The following is a 13,437-nucleotide window of genomic DNA, read 5'->3' as shown; positions in this document are numbered from 1 at the left end:
TTTTCACACACAGAGGCTGGAAGAGCTAAACGTCTCTGGCATCCTTTGACACAATTGGATTACTTTTTGCTATTTGCGCATAATGTTTTCTTTATCTCACACTATTCCACACTCAAGAATAAAGATACACTAGGATCGCTTAGTTGTGTGGTGCCTGAAAGATGATCAGGCGTTCCGGTTAGTTCTGAATAACCTTAAGCAAGTGATATTTGCTAGTAGGGTCCTAGACAGACAATTCAGCTCAGGGAGTACTGGCTCCACCGGAAGCAAGCCATGGAGGCGGCTTGCAGGAGCCTGCAGAAAAGCCGCGTAGCAGAAGGTGGGCGGGCCGCAGACCTGTGCGGCGGGAGGGGCGGGGCCTGGGGCGCGGCCGCCCTCGAGTCGCTGGAGTTTAGGCCCCGCTCCTTGGACGGCCCCGCCCTGGCAGACCATGCCCCGCCCGTCCGGCTCGGCTGTCCAGTAAGGCCCCGCCCCTTCAGGGCCCATCCCGCTCCGCCTCCTCCGTGCGATCCTGGGTTGTCGGGTCTCGGCAATTTCGCCAAGTTCTTCCAGTCTTCCGGTCTCGGAACCCTCCGCTGCGCAGCCATGGCTCAGCACTTCTCCCTGGCCGCCTGCGACGTGGTGGGCTTCGACCTTGACCACACGCTGTGCCGCTATAACCTGCCCGAGAGCGCCCGGGTGAGTGGCGCGGGTGACACCAGGCGCGCGGCCTCTGGGGCGTTGGGCGGAAGTGTGGTTTTAGGCCCCTGAAGGGACTGAAGAAGAAACCGGGGGCCGAAGACAGCGCAAGATGGAGCTTGGGAGCCGGCTTTTAGGGCATTGGAAAGGCTGGGTCGGGAGTCTGGGGTGTCATTTGCTGATCCTAGGCCCTGGTATTTCTTTCCTGCTCCTCTGCGCTCCAGCAGAGTGGGTACAGCCACTTGTTTTGGACTTCTAGAATGTGTGGCTGCATCTTTCCTGTTGCACGACCAAGTAATCACCTGTCAGAGTTGAAACGCTGCGTTTAGGGAGAGATTGTGTAATAGTATTGCGAAAAACACCGATCGAAAAGTCATTAAAGTCTTAGCCGCACTCTTGCCTTTACCAAGAAGAAAACGAGCGTTCATTTTGCACCTACTACTTGCTCTGTGCATTTTAAATAAAGTTGTAGTCTCAATGGAATCTGGGCCCTCACTACCCTGAAGGCTTTGTTCCTAGACTGGTACCCTCTGACCCTTTGGTTTCAAAAGCAACTGAAGAATTAACAGTATTACAGTGAAAGACCTAAGCAAGACTGCAGATAGATTACCTAGTTCGGGAAGCCAGCTCCAAGTGTCTGGCTCTGTGACGCTGGGGAAATAACCTGGGTTCCTTCTCAGTTTCCCTTGCCTATATTAAGTGGATAGTGGATGTGTGGTGCTGAGAGCTTGTCCCTGGTTAAAAAACAATTGTGTGTTATGGTTGCACCCAGAGTATTTGGGTCGAGGTGTGGATCCCTAGTGCCGAGAACAGCCAGGGCCGTTCTGTGTGGTCCTGCCAGTGCTCCAGTTGGCCAGGTACTCAAAAATCAAAAATGAGGCTTCTGAATCGCTGGTCTGTGTTTTTTGCCTAAGGATTTTTTTTTTTTTTTCAAATGTGAGTTCCCTGCTGGTGAACTGTTCTTGCCAGTGACACAGACCTCACATCCTTCCTCATGGTGACAGTTGGAAGGCATTTTGTTAAGTCTTGGTCCTTTGGCTACCCCTTCACATAGACCTTTGGGTGTTATTTTTGTTCCTTTCATGCCTTTCAAATCCCTGTCCCGTTCGTATTTCCTGTAGTCAACATCGTTTATGGGGAATGTTGTTTAAGTGCCAATTTGATAGATGCATGGGCATAAAAATTCCAGAGTATAAGAGCCACAAGATACTCTATTGTGAATTTTGAATCTCGATGCAGTTTAAAGACTGAAAACTAAACCCTGGTGAGGCTCAGATTGTTTGTTGTAGAAATCCTAAGTCTGCCAGCATGTTGGCGCTGGGATGTAGTTAGGGACAGAGATGAACCACACACAGGTAGCCGCCTGTTAGCAGAAAGATGGCGTAAAGCTCTTTTCTATACTCATGGTGGAGGGCAGTCTTTTCTGTCTTGATACGTGCTACTGCCTGTTCTTTAGGCTCTTGTCTGTTCTTCAGTGTCCCTCTTCTTCATGTGGGCTCTCAGGTTGAGTACTGTTCCCTCATGAAGCCTTCCCTTCCCACCTATAAAGTGTATCATGTCACCACCGTTAGTTTTCCACAGAAACTAACTCAACCATAAGGTTTCAATGTTTCACAGTTAATCTTTGGAATCCTCCCCCAGAGGCCCAGTCTTCTTAGCATCAGACTGATTGTCAGGGTTCTTTGCATCCTGAGCGTTAGTACTGAGTGTACCAGGCTCAGAAAGTTACGATGTCTTCCTCTCCTGCTCTCCATCTTATCTTTTGAGACAGTGTCTCAGTGAACATGGAGTTGGAGTTGGAAGGTGACGGGCGAAAGGAGCATGCAATGGACAGCGGAGGCAGTTGTTCAGAAAGTGGAAACTGCAGACGCTTGTAGAGCAATCGGGATTTTCTCAGTGAGGGCATTTATCAAGTCATAGGGTCGTACAAATATGGACGGATGTGTGTCCCTTCTGCCAGAACCTCAGGAACAGCATCCCAGAGGACATGACACTGACACCTGTGTTCTTTGGGCATGTGGACTGAGAATGTGTGCCCATTCTGAAGGAGTGGCCACACATCAGTCTTTCCTGCGTTAACAAGAGGGGCTCCATCCTACCAGGTCTTCTGATTCGTTTTTGTAAGCTGGAAATCTCAACTAATTTGAAACCTTTCCATTTTGAGGCATTGCCTCATTTTCCAACACAGCAGGATTATAAGGTTGCCAGGTTTAGCAAATTAAAACACAGGACACGAAGTTCTGACTTTCTTTTTTTTTTTTCTTCTTCTTCTTTTTTTTTTCGAGACAGGGTTTCTCTGTGGCTTTGGAACCTGTCCTGGAACTAGCTCTGTAGACCAGGCTGGTCTCGAAGTCACAGAGATCCTCCTGCCTCTGCCTCCCGAGTGCTGGGATTAAAGGCGTGTGCCACCATCGCCCGGCTCCAAGTTCTGACTTTCAAATTATAGAAGCATTCCTGGTTTTTGTGAACACCGAAACTATTACATGGAACATGCTTATCAGAAAAAAAAAATCCACCCAACTATTTGCTATTAATCTAACATTTGGATTGACCTCATCTTTATTTGGCAGATTCTGGTGGAGGCCAAACCTGTGTTGTGGGCTGGCAGGATAGGAATATTTATACAGTGGAAAAGGGCAGAGGTTATCGTCAGTCGTGGTTTTGGTGCATAACTAGCCCAGGGCTGATAACAATAACTAATGCTTCTGTTGAATTTACCTCTATAAGCGTCACATCTGTTAACCCCAGGCTAGCAATAGACTTAGCAGGCAGGATTATGACAGATATTCTCTACTGTTCGCAGAAGTTACTTTGAACCTTGGTGTGACTCAGTACGTTTAAAAAAACATTCTTTGAACTTTGCCTGTCTGTTGTTCCTAGGCTTCAAGAATCCTGTAGGAGCTGGGTATATATCCTTTTAATCCCAGCATTAGAGAGGCCGAAGCAGGTGGGTCTTTTAGCTTCAGGCCAGCCAGGGCTACATAATGAGTTCCTGTTTCAAGAGAGAAACAAAAAAATCATATAGGAGCCACCAGGGCCTCTCTCTTCCCTGAAAGTCTAATGACTTTAAGAGGCAGCATCCATTCTGAATCATCTGCATGATGCAGGACTGTTGCTAGATCGTGTAACCCGGGTGAGGATCACACTGCACCAGGCAGGAGTCACACTAAGGTTTTCCAGTCGGCTTTAGGTAGAGGGCAGCTCTATTTGATGGGAGTCTTTGTTTTCTCCATTCTCATTTCCTAGTACCCAGCTCCTGCCACCCTAGCTGCAGCAGAGCTCAGGCCCCTGTCTACACGTGCCTGCTTCTCCATGGCCCTAGATTCCCCAGCTCTGCCATATCTTCTAGGTGGTGCTGCTGTATCAGTGAACTTGGCTCGCAGATTCAGCTGGACTAGCTGAACAGCGAGCTCTGGAGAACCCCCTTTGTCTGACACCCCCCAGTGCTCGGGTTACAAGTGTGTGCTGTGTCCAGATTTTACATGGGTGCCAGGGATCTGAACTCGGGTCCTCATGTTTGTGCAGCACGCACTTCACCCACTGAGTCATCTCTTTAGCGTTAGGCTGCTTGTGAAATGTAGGCATTTAGATGAAAAACAGCAGCTGTTGAGATTCAGGTCTGTCAACAATCAGTGTTGGTTTATCCTATGCTGGCTTCCAAAGGCTTCCCTACTCCATGCTTAGTTGTTCTCTTTGCATAGACAAAAGAGAGGCTCCTTGTGTCTGATGGAGGCTTCATGTTTCCTCCTAACTCATCTGCCTGGCCGGATGTGTCTCACTGAGTCTCCTCTCTCCCAGGCCTGTGTAGCACTGATGGATCAAAGCGAGAGAATATGATAGAGTGGCCAGCATGCTTACCTGTCCCGGTGCCTGTCTAGTAGCTACAGAGCATTGTCGGGTCTTAATGATGAGTGCCAACCCATTAGGACCTGGGTGTCCGATTAATACCTGCCTTTGGTTTTATAGTTGTGTACTGGCGATATAGTTTCGGGACCCTTTGGGGCTGACAAATCACCTGGGAAGGAGGGCAGAACGTCACAGTTGTGTGCATTGCTCCGCTGCTAGCCCCATCAGTGATTCCGTTAGGTTGTCGGGTGAATGAAATGAAGGGTGAATAGTGAACTTTAGAGTTGATCTCTCTTTGTGCTTTCCTTATTTGCAGCTCATTTACACCAGCTTTGCTCAGTTCTTAGTCCAGGAGAAGGGGTATGATAAGGAGTTGCTCACTCTGACGCCCGAGGACTGGGATTTCTGGTAAGTCCCCTAGCCCCTCTGGCCGCTCCATCTCCTGTGACTCATGATTGTTGCTGATGAAATCTTAACGCTTTCTCTTCTGTGAAGGTGGACAGTGAAATGTAAAACTGAGTCAAAGGGCAGAATAACTTCTATACTAAAAGTTTTGTGTTTAGTGAGTTAAAGTCTTGTACTTGAAACATGTCTAGACTTTAATATAAATAAGTAAGCTCTCAGCTTGTGACTGCTTTTAGGACATTTATATGTAGTTTCAGACAGTCACAGGAGAAGTATTAAAAGCTAAAATTTGCATCTATGGGAAAAAGTTTGTTATTCAGACCCATGAAAGAGGAGTCAGCATGTTAAGTAAGTGGCTGAATTAGGCCATCTGAATAAATATTCCTTTCTCGTTCTTATTGTTCATTCCCTTCCTGCTTTATGATTCATTTAAACAAGAAAAAGAAAACCCTTAATCGATGTAAATTGTTCAGTTTAGACAGGTGTGGCAGGGTATGCATGCTAGTGTGAATATAGTGCCAGCCACCTGAGGCCTGAGGATACCATTCAGGGTTAGCTGGGCAGCATAGAAAGTCCTTGTCTCTTAAAGTAAATTAGGACTGGGAAGGTGGATTCAGAGCCCATGTAAGGAAAAGGAGCCGGTGCCTCCCAAGGATCATTGCAAAAGGAGGAAGGAAAGATTATAAGAGGTAAAGGTGATGATTGGCTACAAGGGAACTTTCCAGTACACAACAGGGTGGTTGCAGATACGAACTCACAGAGGTTGTGACAAATCCGGGGTAAGCTCAAACTCGGTAAGACCAAGTATGGAGCAGGATGATGGACACCACATCCCACCCTTAGCTATTAACAATGCATGGCGACTGGGAAGAGGGACAATCAGATTTCTTCAAAGATGGGACCTCTGAGCAGCTACCTGTTTACAAGTAGATGGCCCTCTACACATACAAATAGTGGACTTGGGGCAACAACAACAACAAAACAAAAACCATACAGATGAAGTTGGGAGGAAATGATAGAGAGGATGGGGGAAGACTTGGAGCAGTTGGAATGGTGAGCACGATCAAAGCACACCATACACACACACAAAGTTCTCAAAAGGGAAAGGGGCATGGAAGGAGAGAAGAATGGATCTGAGTGCAGTGGCTTCTCTAGAACAGCAGCATTAGGGAGGCAGAGACAGGAGGATCCTGGGAGCTTGCTGTCCAGTCCGCCTAACCAACTGGTGAGCTCCAGCCAGCTTCAGTGAGAAATACTGTGTTGAAAAGTAAGGTGGAGAGATGGGAGGGATTCTGGTGTCAGCCTCTGGCTGCCTCTACACACAGGCACACATGTGTGAACACAGGAAAACGTATACAAACATACACACAAATTAAGACTAAAAAAATGACCATTTAGTTTGTAATTAATAATCATTAAAAATACATGCACAGCGATCATGCATTGTGCATACCTCTGAAATTTGTTTGTCTTTTGATCTGTCCTTTCTGTCCTGGGAAGGAATGGAAAGCTCTTACCATGTGACATTATTGTTTCTAGGAGTTTTACTGTGAATGCAACGAAATAATGCCCACAAGAGCCCTTTTATGTTCATTTAACCTTGCTGTTTGTCAGCCCTTGTGCTGCTTCACTGTTACTATTCGTAATAGAGAATCTATACATTTTATCCAGAGCCTACAAGGTTTTTATATTAAAGAACCTAGAGCCGGGCAGTGGTGGCATATGCCTTTAATCTCAGCACTTGGGAGGCAGAGACGGGTGAATCTCTGTGAGTTCAAGGCCAGCCTGGTCTACAGGAGCTAGTTCCAGGACAGCTACAGAGAGACCTTGTCTCAAAAAACAAAAAACAAAAACAAAACAAAAAAGCCCTAGAACTTAGTATTTGACCTTCTTTTGCTGGTTTTCAATAATATACCTTGCCCAGAAGGTAAGTTTTTCTAAGTAGAACTATATGGAGGCCATTTCAAAATAGTGCAGAAAACACCGTGGCAAAGTAGCTAGCTTGTGTGTTGTAAGTGTGTGTGGATATTCATGTGCATCTTTCTGTTTGTATCTGTTCTAATCTTGTGTGTGCATGCATGTGCACAGGCACACATGTGTGACGGTCTGGGGTCAACTTTCAAGAGTCTGTTTTCTCTTCCACCATGGATCTGGGGATTGAGCGCAGGTTGTCAGCTTTGCTCAACAGCTACTTTTACCCGCTGAACTATGCCACCTTCCTATGTGCTGTAGATAATGGAAAACTATTGTATATAGTAACAAGGTACAGAATCTTCGTTTTGTATTTTCTCTTTTGAGTTGTGTCTGTTTTCACACACACACACACACACACACACACACACACATACACACACACACACATACACACACAATCCTGAAGACTTTATAAACTGAACATGCTACTCCTTCCCCTGGCAATTTCCCTTATGTGCCTGCTTTTCAGCGATACTCAATTTTATCGTTCCTGGATGTTCTCTCTCATTGAGAAATATATTCTTCATTTAGGTGAGGAGGAAATCTCTTCACATTGTAACATTTAATAATGGAGATTTTTGTCTCTGAGGTTAACGAAGTATATGAGCCGGTCGATAATCAGACTTTTCTATTTTAGTTGCAAGGGTTTGGCGTTGGATCTGGAAGATGGGACCTTCATTAAACTCGCAGCTGATGGCACTGTGCTCAGGTAACCTGATGGAATTGTGGTCAGCGTCTCACTCCTTTAGTACTAGTAAACAGTCCTTAAGCCACAAGATGCGGTTAATATTTAAGTCAATCAGATGACAGGTATCACTCTATACTACTTTTAACTTCTTAGAAATAGTTTCAGGAAATGTAGTAGAAAATAACATACCCCTTGACATTTCCTATCCTTTTCTTTTTTCAAAAGATCATAGATATTATGCTGTTTGCCTTTTATTAGGTAATTAGAATAGTATCAGGGACTCTTTGATTAAAGAAGGTGCAGATGGGTACTGGGTAGGAGTTGATGGTCTCTGTATACCCCATTAGGCCATGGTCTTTGTATACCTGTATACCCTGTTAGGTCATGGTCTGTGTATATCCCATTAGGCCATGGTCTGTGTACACCCTGTTAGGCCATGGTTTGTGTACACCCTGTTAGGTCATGTTCTGTGTACACCCTGTTAGGCCATGGTCTTTGTACATCGCATTAGGCCATGGTCTGTCTGTGTATACCCTATTAGGCCATGGTTTGTATACACCTTGTTAAGCCATGGTCTGTGTACACCCCGTGTTAAGCCATGGTCTGTGTACACCCTGTTAAGCCATGGTCTGTGTACACCCTGTTAGGTCATGGTCTGTGTATACCCCGTTAGGCCATGGTCCGTTTATACCTCATTAGGCCATGGTCTGTGTACACCCCATTAGGCCATACTTATTTCCCTTATGCAGGCTCCTTGTGGACCTTGTCAGCCTCACGCTTTGGTTTCCTTCCTGTTCCTCTTCTCTTGAGTGCACACAGACCTCTTGGGTTGACCAGGGTATGGGAAACAATCAGTAAGTAGCTGCTGTCACTACTGAGTCTGCAGGCAAGCACCATGGAGTAAAGATCTATTTCCCATCTCATGCTAATAGTATAGTCACAGCAATATGGCCATGCAGGTGTCTTTTACTATTACACCCAGCTGGTCAGTGACAAGAAGACTCAATACAGGACTCCTTTATTCCTACTTTTGATACTTTTGATACTTTGTAGTCAGGGTACTTTCATACTTCCCCCAGACTCTCCTCTAAAGTACTTCTAAAAGGAGCAGGTATGGCCTTATCTCTTATTTTGGAATTTATATTCCTATTTCTTTTTCAGGCAACTAGGGAGTGTATTTATCTGTATGCAAATACTATATAAGTTTCCTTTAACCCTGTACATCTGTGGTTTGCTTAGTGGTGTTCTTGGCAGTCTTCACTCATTCTCTAGTTGTTAAAATCTGCCTGTCTGCCTGCCTGCCTGCCTGCCCAGTCTCTGTCGCTCTCAATTCAACTTCTGAATAACCTGAAGTTTCTCTTGCACACTTTTTTCCCTTGATGACTTCTTTCATCCTATGCAGTAGATTCTGGTCTACTCAGGTGTGCCCGCCGGACTCCTCTCTCGACACAGTATTCTGAAGGTTCAGCCTCTAAAGAAAAGAACTCCATGTGTGTTCTTAGTTCTTCTTCATTTCTTCATTTTCCCCTTCAGATTATTTCCCCACCAAAATGAAATACACTGTATGTTCTCGTAATGAACGATTTAAAATATCAACTATCTACTTATCTACATGGTGAGAGTCCCCTGACAAGGCTCTAGTAAAGGAAAAGCAGATTTCTGAGCACAGAACCTAGCTATTTCTTCAGTGTCTTCTGTTTGGCACATTCCTGTCTAAGAAAAAACCAAAGCAAAGCTATGTTAACTCCAGTGGGATGGGGATCAGTATTCTCAGTGTTGTCACAAAGGCAATCATGGGAACTTTCAGCCAACACTACAGTCCTCCCCAACAGGGCAAGCCACGGCACCAGGATGATGACTCCAGAGGCGCTGGCGGAGACCTATGGCAAGAAGGACTGGAGGCACTGTGTGACGGACAAACACTGTGCTTCGAGCGTCGACATCCCTTGCTGCTCAGGTAGGTCTCCTCTGCCACCCACTCTGCCTCACTTTTGGACTGCCACCTGCAGTGCAAGGAGACAAAGAAGAAGCTCGGCCCTGTAGCCAAGCAAAGTGTCCAGAGGAATGGCTTTGGCAGTAGTATTTACTTTTCAGGTGTGTGTGGTTTCTGCTTGGTGTTGATTGAGTCAGCAGTGTTTTCACTGCTATACGGAAGGCTTCATTTAATGTCCTTTTACCCGTATTTATTCTGGAGTAAAAAGATTACCCTGAAGATGACACACCCCTTAGCTGGGCTGTGTGCTTTATGCAGCAGTTCCATGCTCCATTCTCAGTTTCTCTGTCTTCCGGGTCTTCTCATTCCCATTGCCTGCCACTCCCGTGGTCCTGGACCCTGCTTTCTTGCTGACGGCCCTATGTCCTGCCACTGGTTTTTATTTTAAAACGATTCCATACAGTCTTCTCAGGTCTGGGTAAAGACCTTTACCAAAGTGAAACATGAAGCAATATTTCAGAAATTCTTTACTGACATAGGTGTGCGTGGATTGGTTTGGAGTGGTTAAAACCCTTTTTATGGACGGGAAGTGCTCATTACAATTACGCTGCTTCTCTGTTCTCTCTGCGCGAGCCCTCTGCTGTTTCTCCCACACTGCAGTGTTAGGCCACGCCCTTCCCCTTCAGACATTTGGTAGCCTGAAAAGAGTTAATGTTTATTTGCTACTGTTGTGTGGCCTTGTGGTAGTTGTTTTTGGGGGGCATGTTCGTTTAAGTCTTTCTGGTGAGTTGAAAGTATTAGAAGATATGAGTATTTTTGACAAAATAAGTGTGTAAGAAAAAGACAGAACCTGAGAGTTCGGTGAGGATGCTTTTGTGCATCTCAGCCGAGTGCTTTCTTCCCAAGTAATGATAACTGTAGTCTTGGGCTGGGATTATCGCCCACTGGTAAAGTGTGCCTAGTATGTGTCAAATTGTACATTCAAGTCCCAGGGACAAAAAGCCCTGTTGAGTAAGTTATTCCCTCATCCAAGGAAAGCTAGGCTCATAGCTAAGTGCTTCCTTTGGAAATTCATTCATAATCTGGAATATTTTTTTAAAAGGTAAACTATTTCCTGACTATGAGAAAGAGCGGGTGCCCAGTTATGACAGACTTGTTTGTCCACTACTTTCCCACCAGAGGGCACTGTTTCTTTGAAGTGACAGCTCCTGGTGCTTCAGCATCTTGGTGATGATTTTGGAATTGTTCTCAATCTTATCTGGTTTGTTGGGCACAGTTGCCGTCCAGGAGTACAGAGCCTGGGATGTCAGGCTGAGCTACACAGTGAAGGCCTGTCCCTTTTAAAATCTTTCAAGTGCAGGCATGCACAGAGGCCAGAGGAGAGGGTGTCTGATCCCCTGGAGCTGGAGTTGCAGGTATTCTGTTGGAACCACCATGAGTGCTGGGACCTGAACTCTGGTCCTCTGGATGAACAGTGCTTGGTCTTACCACTGAGCCTTCTCTCTCCTTACAAATAAAATTGTGTATGTGTAGAGAAGGCTGAGGGAAGAAAGGGCCAGTGGTTCCAAAACGCAATTAGATGATGCTTACATTAAAATGCAATCAAAGCCTATGGTTGGTAAAGTTAAATACTATAAGAATAGGGAGCAACGTGCTCTGGATTTCACTGAGATTTCTGAGGGAAAGAAGATCGAGGTGTCTGCTTCACTTGCTTGTTCGTCCTGTTGACCACCTGGGCCATGTGGCTCCAGCGCCTTCTATGCGATGCTGCTGAGCAGCACAGCTAGAGTCAGAGGTGACTTGGACCAGCAGAAGTGTTGTGTCCAGAGGCTACACATGTGCCAAGGAAGGGCTTGGATTTAATTTAGCCCCAAGACCATCTATAATAAACCTTAGTCCTTTTCTCCCTGGAGACCCTGGAATGCCCTTGCCCCATACTCTTGAGATTTTCTGATCCACACCACCACACACTCACAAGACAGGATTTTTATTCCTGTCATTACCCTGGCTGGTCTCAACTTTTACTATTCATCTGAAATGGCGTAAACGTTGAGTGCAGTATTCTACATGGCTTTATCAGCGCAGGTGTCCAGGCAGTGAATAGGGAGAATTTCGTGGGACTCTAATGTTAGATTATTTAGCTATTTTGGAATTTGGTGGCATTAATAATAAATTGTTACTCCTTCACATTGCATTTTATAATAATAATATATTGTCTTGAGGTTATATATTATTTTGCAATTGAGATGTGTTTTAATAAAATTCTTAACTTGCAGATGTCTGTTTCAGCTTTCTTTTAAGGTCATTAGAGCTTAAACATTCCTCAAAAGATAAGGCTGGGACCGGAGAGGTGACTCAGCAGTTAAGAGTCTTTATTCTAGCCCATGACCTGGCTTCAGCTTTCTGTGTGTAGTAACTCCAGTTCCAAGGGCTCTGACACCTGTACTGGCCACCAACAGGTACCAGGCACTGACACCCATGTAGTGCATATATACATACAGATTAAATACTCAGACACACTAAAAAAAAAAGATAAAATTAACAAAATAAATCTTCAAAATTGGAAAAAAGAGAGCCTGTAGCAATGCTAGTTTGAATTGAAATGGTCTTTTCACTGAAATTGCTATGGAAAGTTCTCTCTGTATTCAGCTAACAGTGCCAATGTGTGCTGCACTGATCAAGGATATGTGTAACACAAATAAAACATCCCCCAAATAAAACATTAAAACAGCTAGGAAGACCCACGTTCAATCGCCAGAACTCTCACTTAAAAACCATGGCACAGTGCCACCTACACTTGTTATCCCAGTGCTTGAGATGGAAACACGTGGAATCCTGGTGTTCCCTGGCCAGTCAGCCTGGCCTCCGTGACAAGTCCCAGGCCAGTGACTGACACTGTCTTACAAACAGATGGTATGAGGAGTGGCACCAGCTGTCATCTGACCTCCACTTGCCGACATGTACTTGCCCCACCTCCAACACACAGGGTAAATAAAGTGCAGGCTTTTCAGATAGATAAACATCCAGGCTCCCTTCAGGCAGTTTCTCTCTTTTCCATGAGGAGGAGGCATTGATTCTTTTCTGCTTGTTTGTTCTAGGAAAGTGTTACTTCTATGATAACTACTTTGACCTGCCCGGGGCTCTTCTGTGTGCCAGGGTGGTGGACTCCTTAACAAAGGTGAGTGGGCACTCGGGTTTCAACAAATGCATTTAGTCATAAGTAAGAGGCATTAACTGTATGTCCCTTTTCAGTTGAGAACTCACTCTGTTTTCTTTGGATGGTTTCAGAGGTAACTGAGGAAGCAAACATGATGAATTTGGTCAAAAATGTTTTTGGAAAATTAAATAACAGTACCCTTTAAAAAATGTTTGATTAGGCAAAAGTTCTCCTCTTCTCCAGTTCTCCAGTAGGGGGAGTAAAGGTCTAGAGAAAGGGAACAGAAGACAGGCTCTGGACAAATACTTTTTTGCTTTCATTAGCAGATAAAAAAGTACAGGTAGTTAAGAAAATTTACATGTATCTTTATGTATTTGAAATATCAAACCAGGAAAATGAAGCATCTTTTGTGACTTTTCAGATGAAATCTCTAGTTTTGACAATTTATACTTAAATAGAAGGTTTATGGATATAGCTTGGTCTGTATGCCTGCATTACTTTTTTTTGCATCCATTGTATTTTAAAACCATAGTTAATTGGCTTATTATTGAAATGAGAATTAAGTCATGCATTTGTGAAAGTTTCTATTGAGCAGGAGAGATTGTTGGTTTTGTTTTGTTTGGGTGCTAGGAATTTTACCTGGGGCCTATGTATATCCCCATCACACTGACGTATAGGCCCACCACCACTGAGCTGTATCCCCATCACACTGATGTATATGGCCCATCACACTGAGCTGTATCCCCATCACACTGA

The 13,437-nt window shown here is 44.9% G+C and overlaps 1 protein-coding gene across 1 annotated transcript in view; it reads left to right on the top strand.

Annotated features, from left to right (window-relative positions):
* The first annotated feature begins 273 nt into the window (after positions 1 to 273).
* The window catches only part of LOC106144239 (5'-nucleotidase domain-containing protein 1-like), a 14,327-nt gene continuing 1,163 nt past the window's right edge, over positions 274 to 13,437 (top strand). The window contains exons 1-5 of the mRNA XM_026787499.1: positions 274 to 678; positions 4,841 to 4,932; positions 7,541 to 7,612; positions 9,424 to 9,548; positions 12,623 to 12,702. Of these exons, the coding sequence (XP_026643300.1) occupies positions 274 to 678; positions 4,841 to 4,932; positions 7,541 to 7,612; positions 9,424 to 9,548; positions 12,623 to 12,702 (774 nt within the window). The remainder of the gene's footprint in view (positions 679 to 4,840; positions 4,933 to 7,540; positions 7,613 to 9,423; positions 9,549 to 12,622; positions 12,703 to 13,437) is intronic.

Source organism: Microtus ochrogaster, linkage group LG9, assembly GCF_000317375.1.
Source record: "Microtus ochrogaster isolate Prairie Vole_2 linkage group LG9, MicOch1.0, whole genome shotgun sequence".
Lineage (NCBI taxonomy): Eukaryota > Metazoa > Chordata > Mammalia > Rodentia > Cricetidae > Microtus > Microtus ochrogaster.
This window is presented reverse-complemented; position numbering and strand designations above follow the sequence as displayed.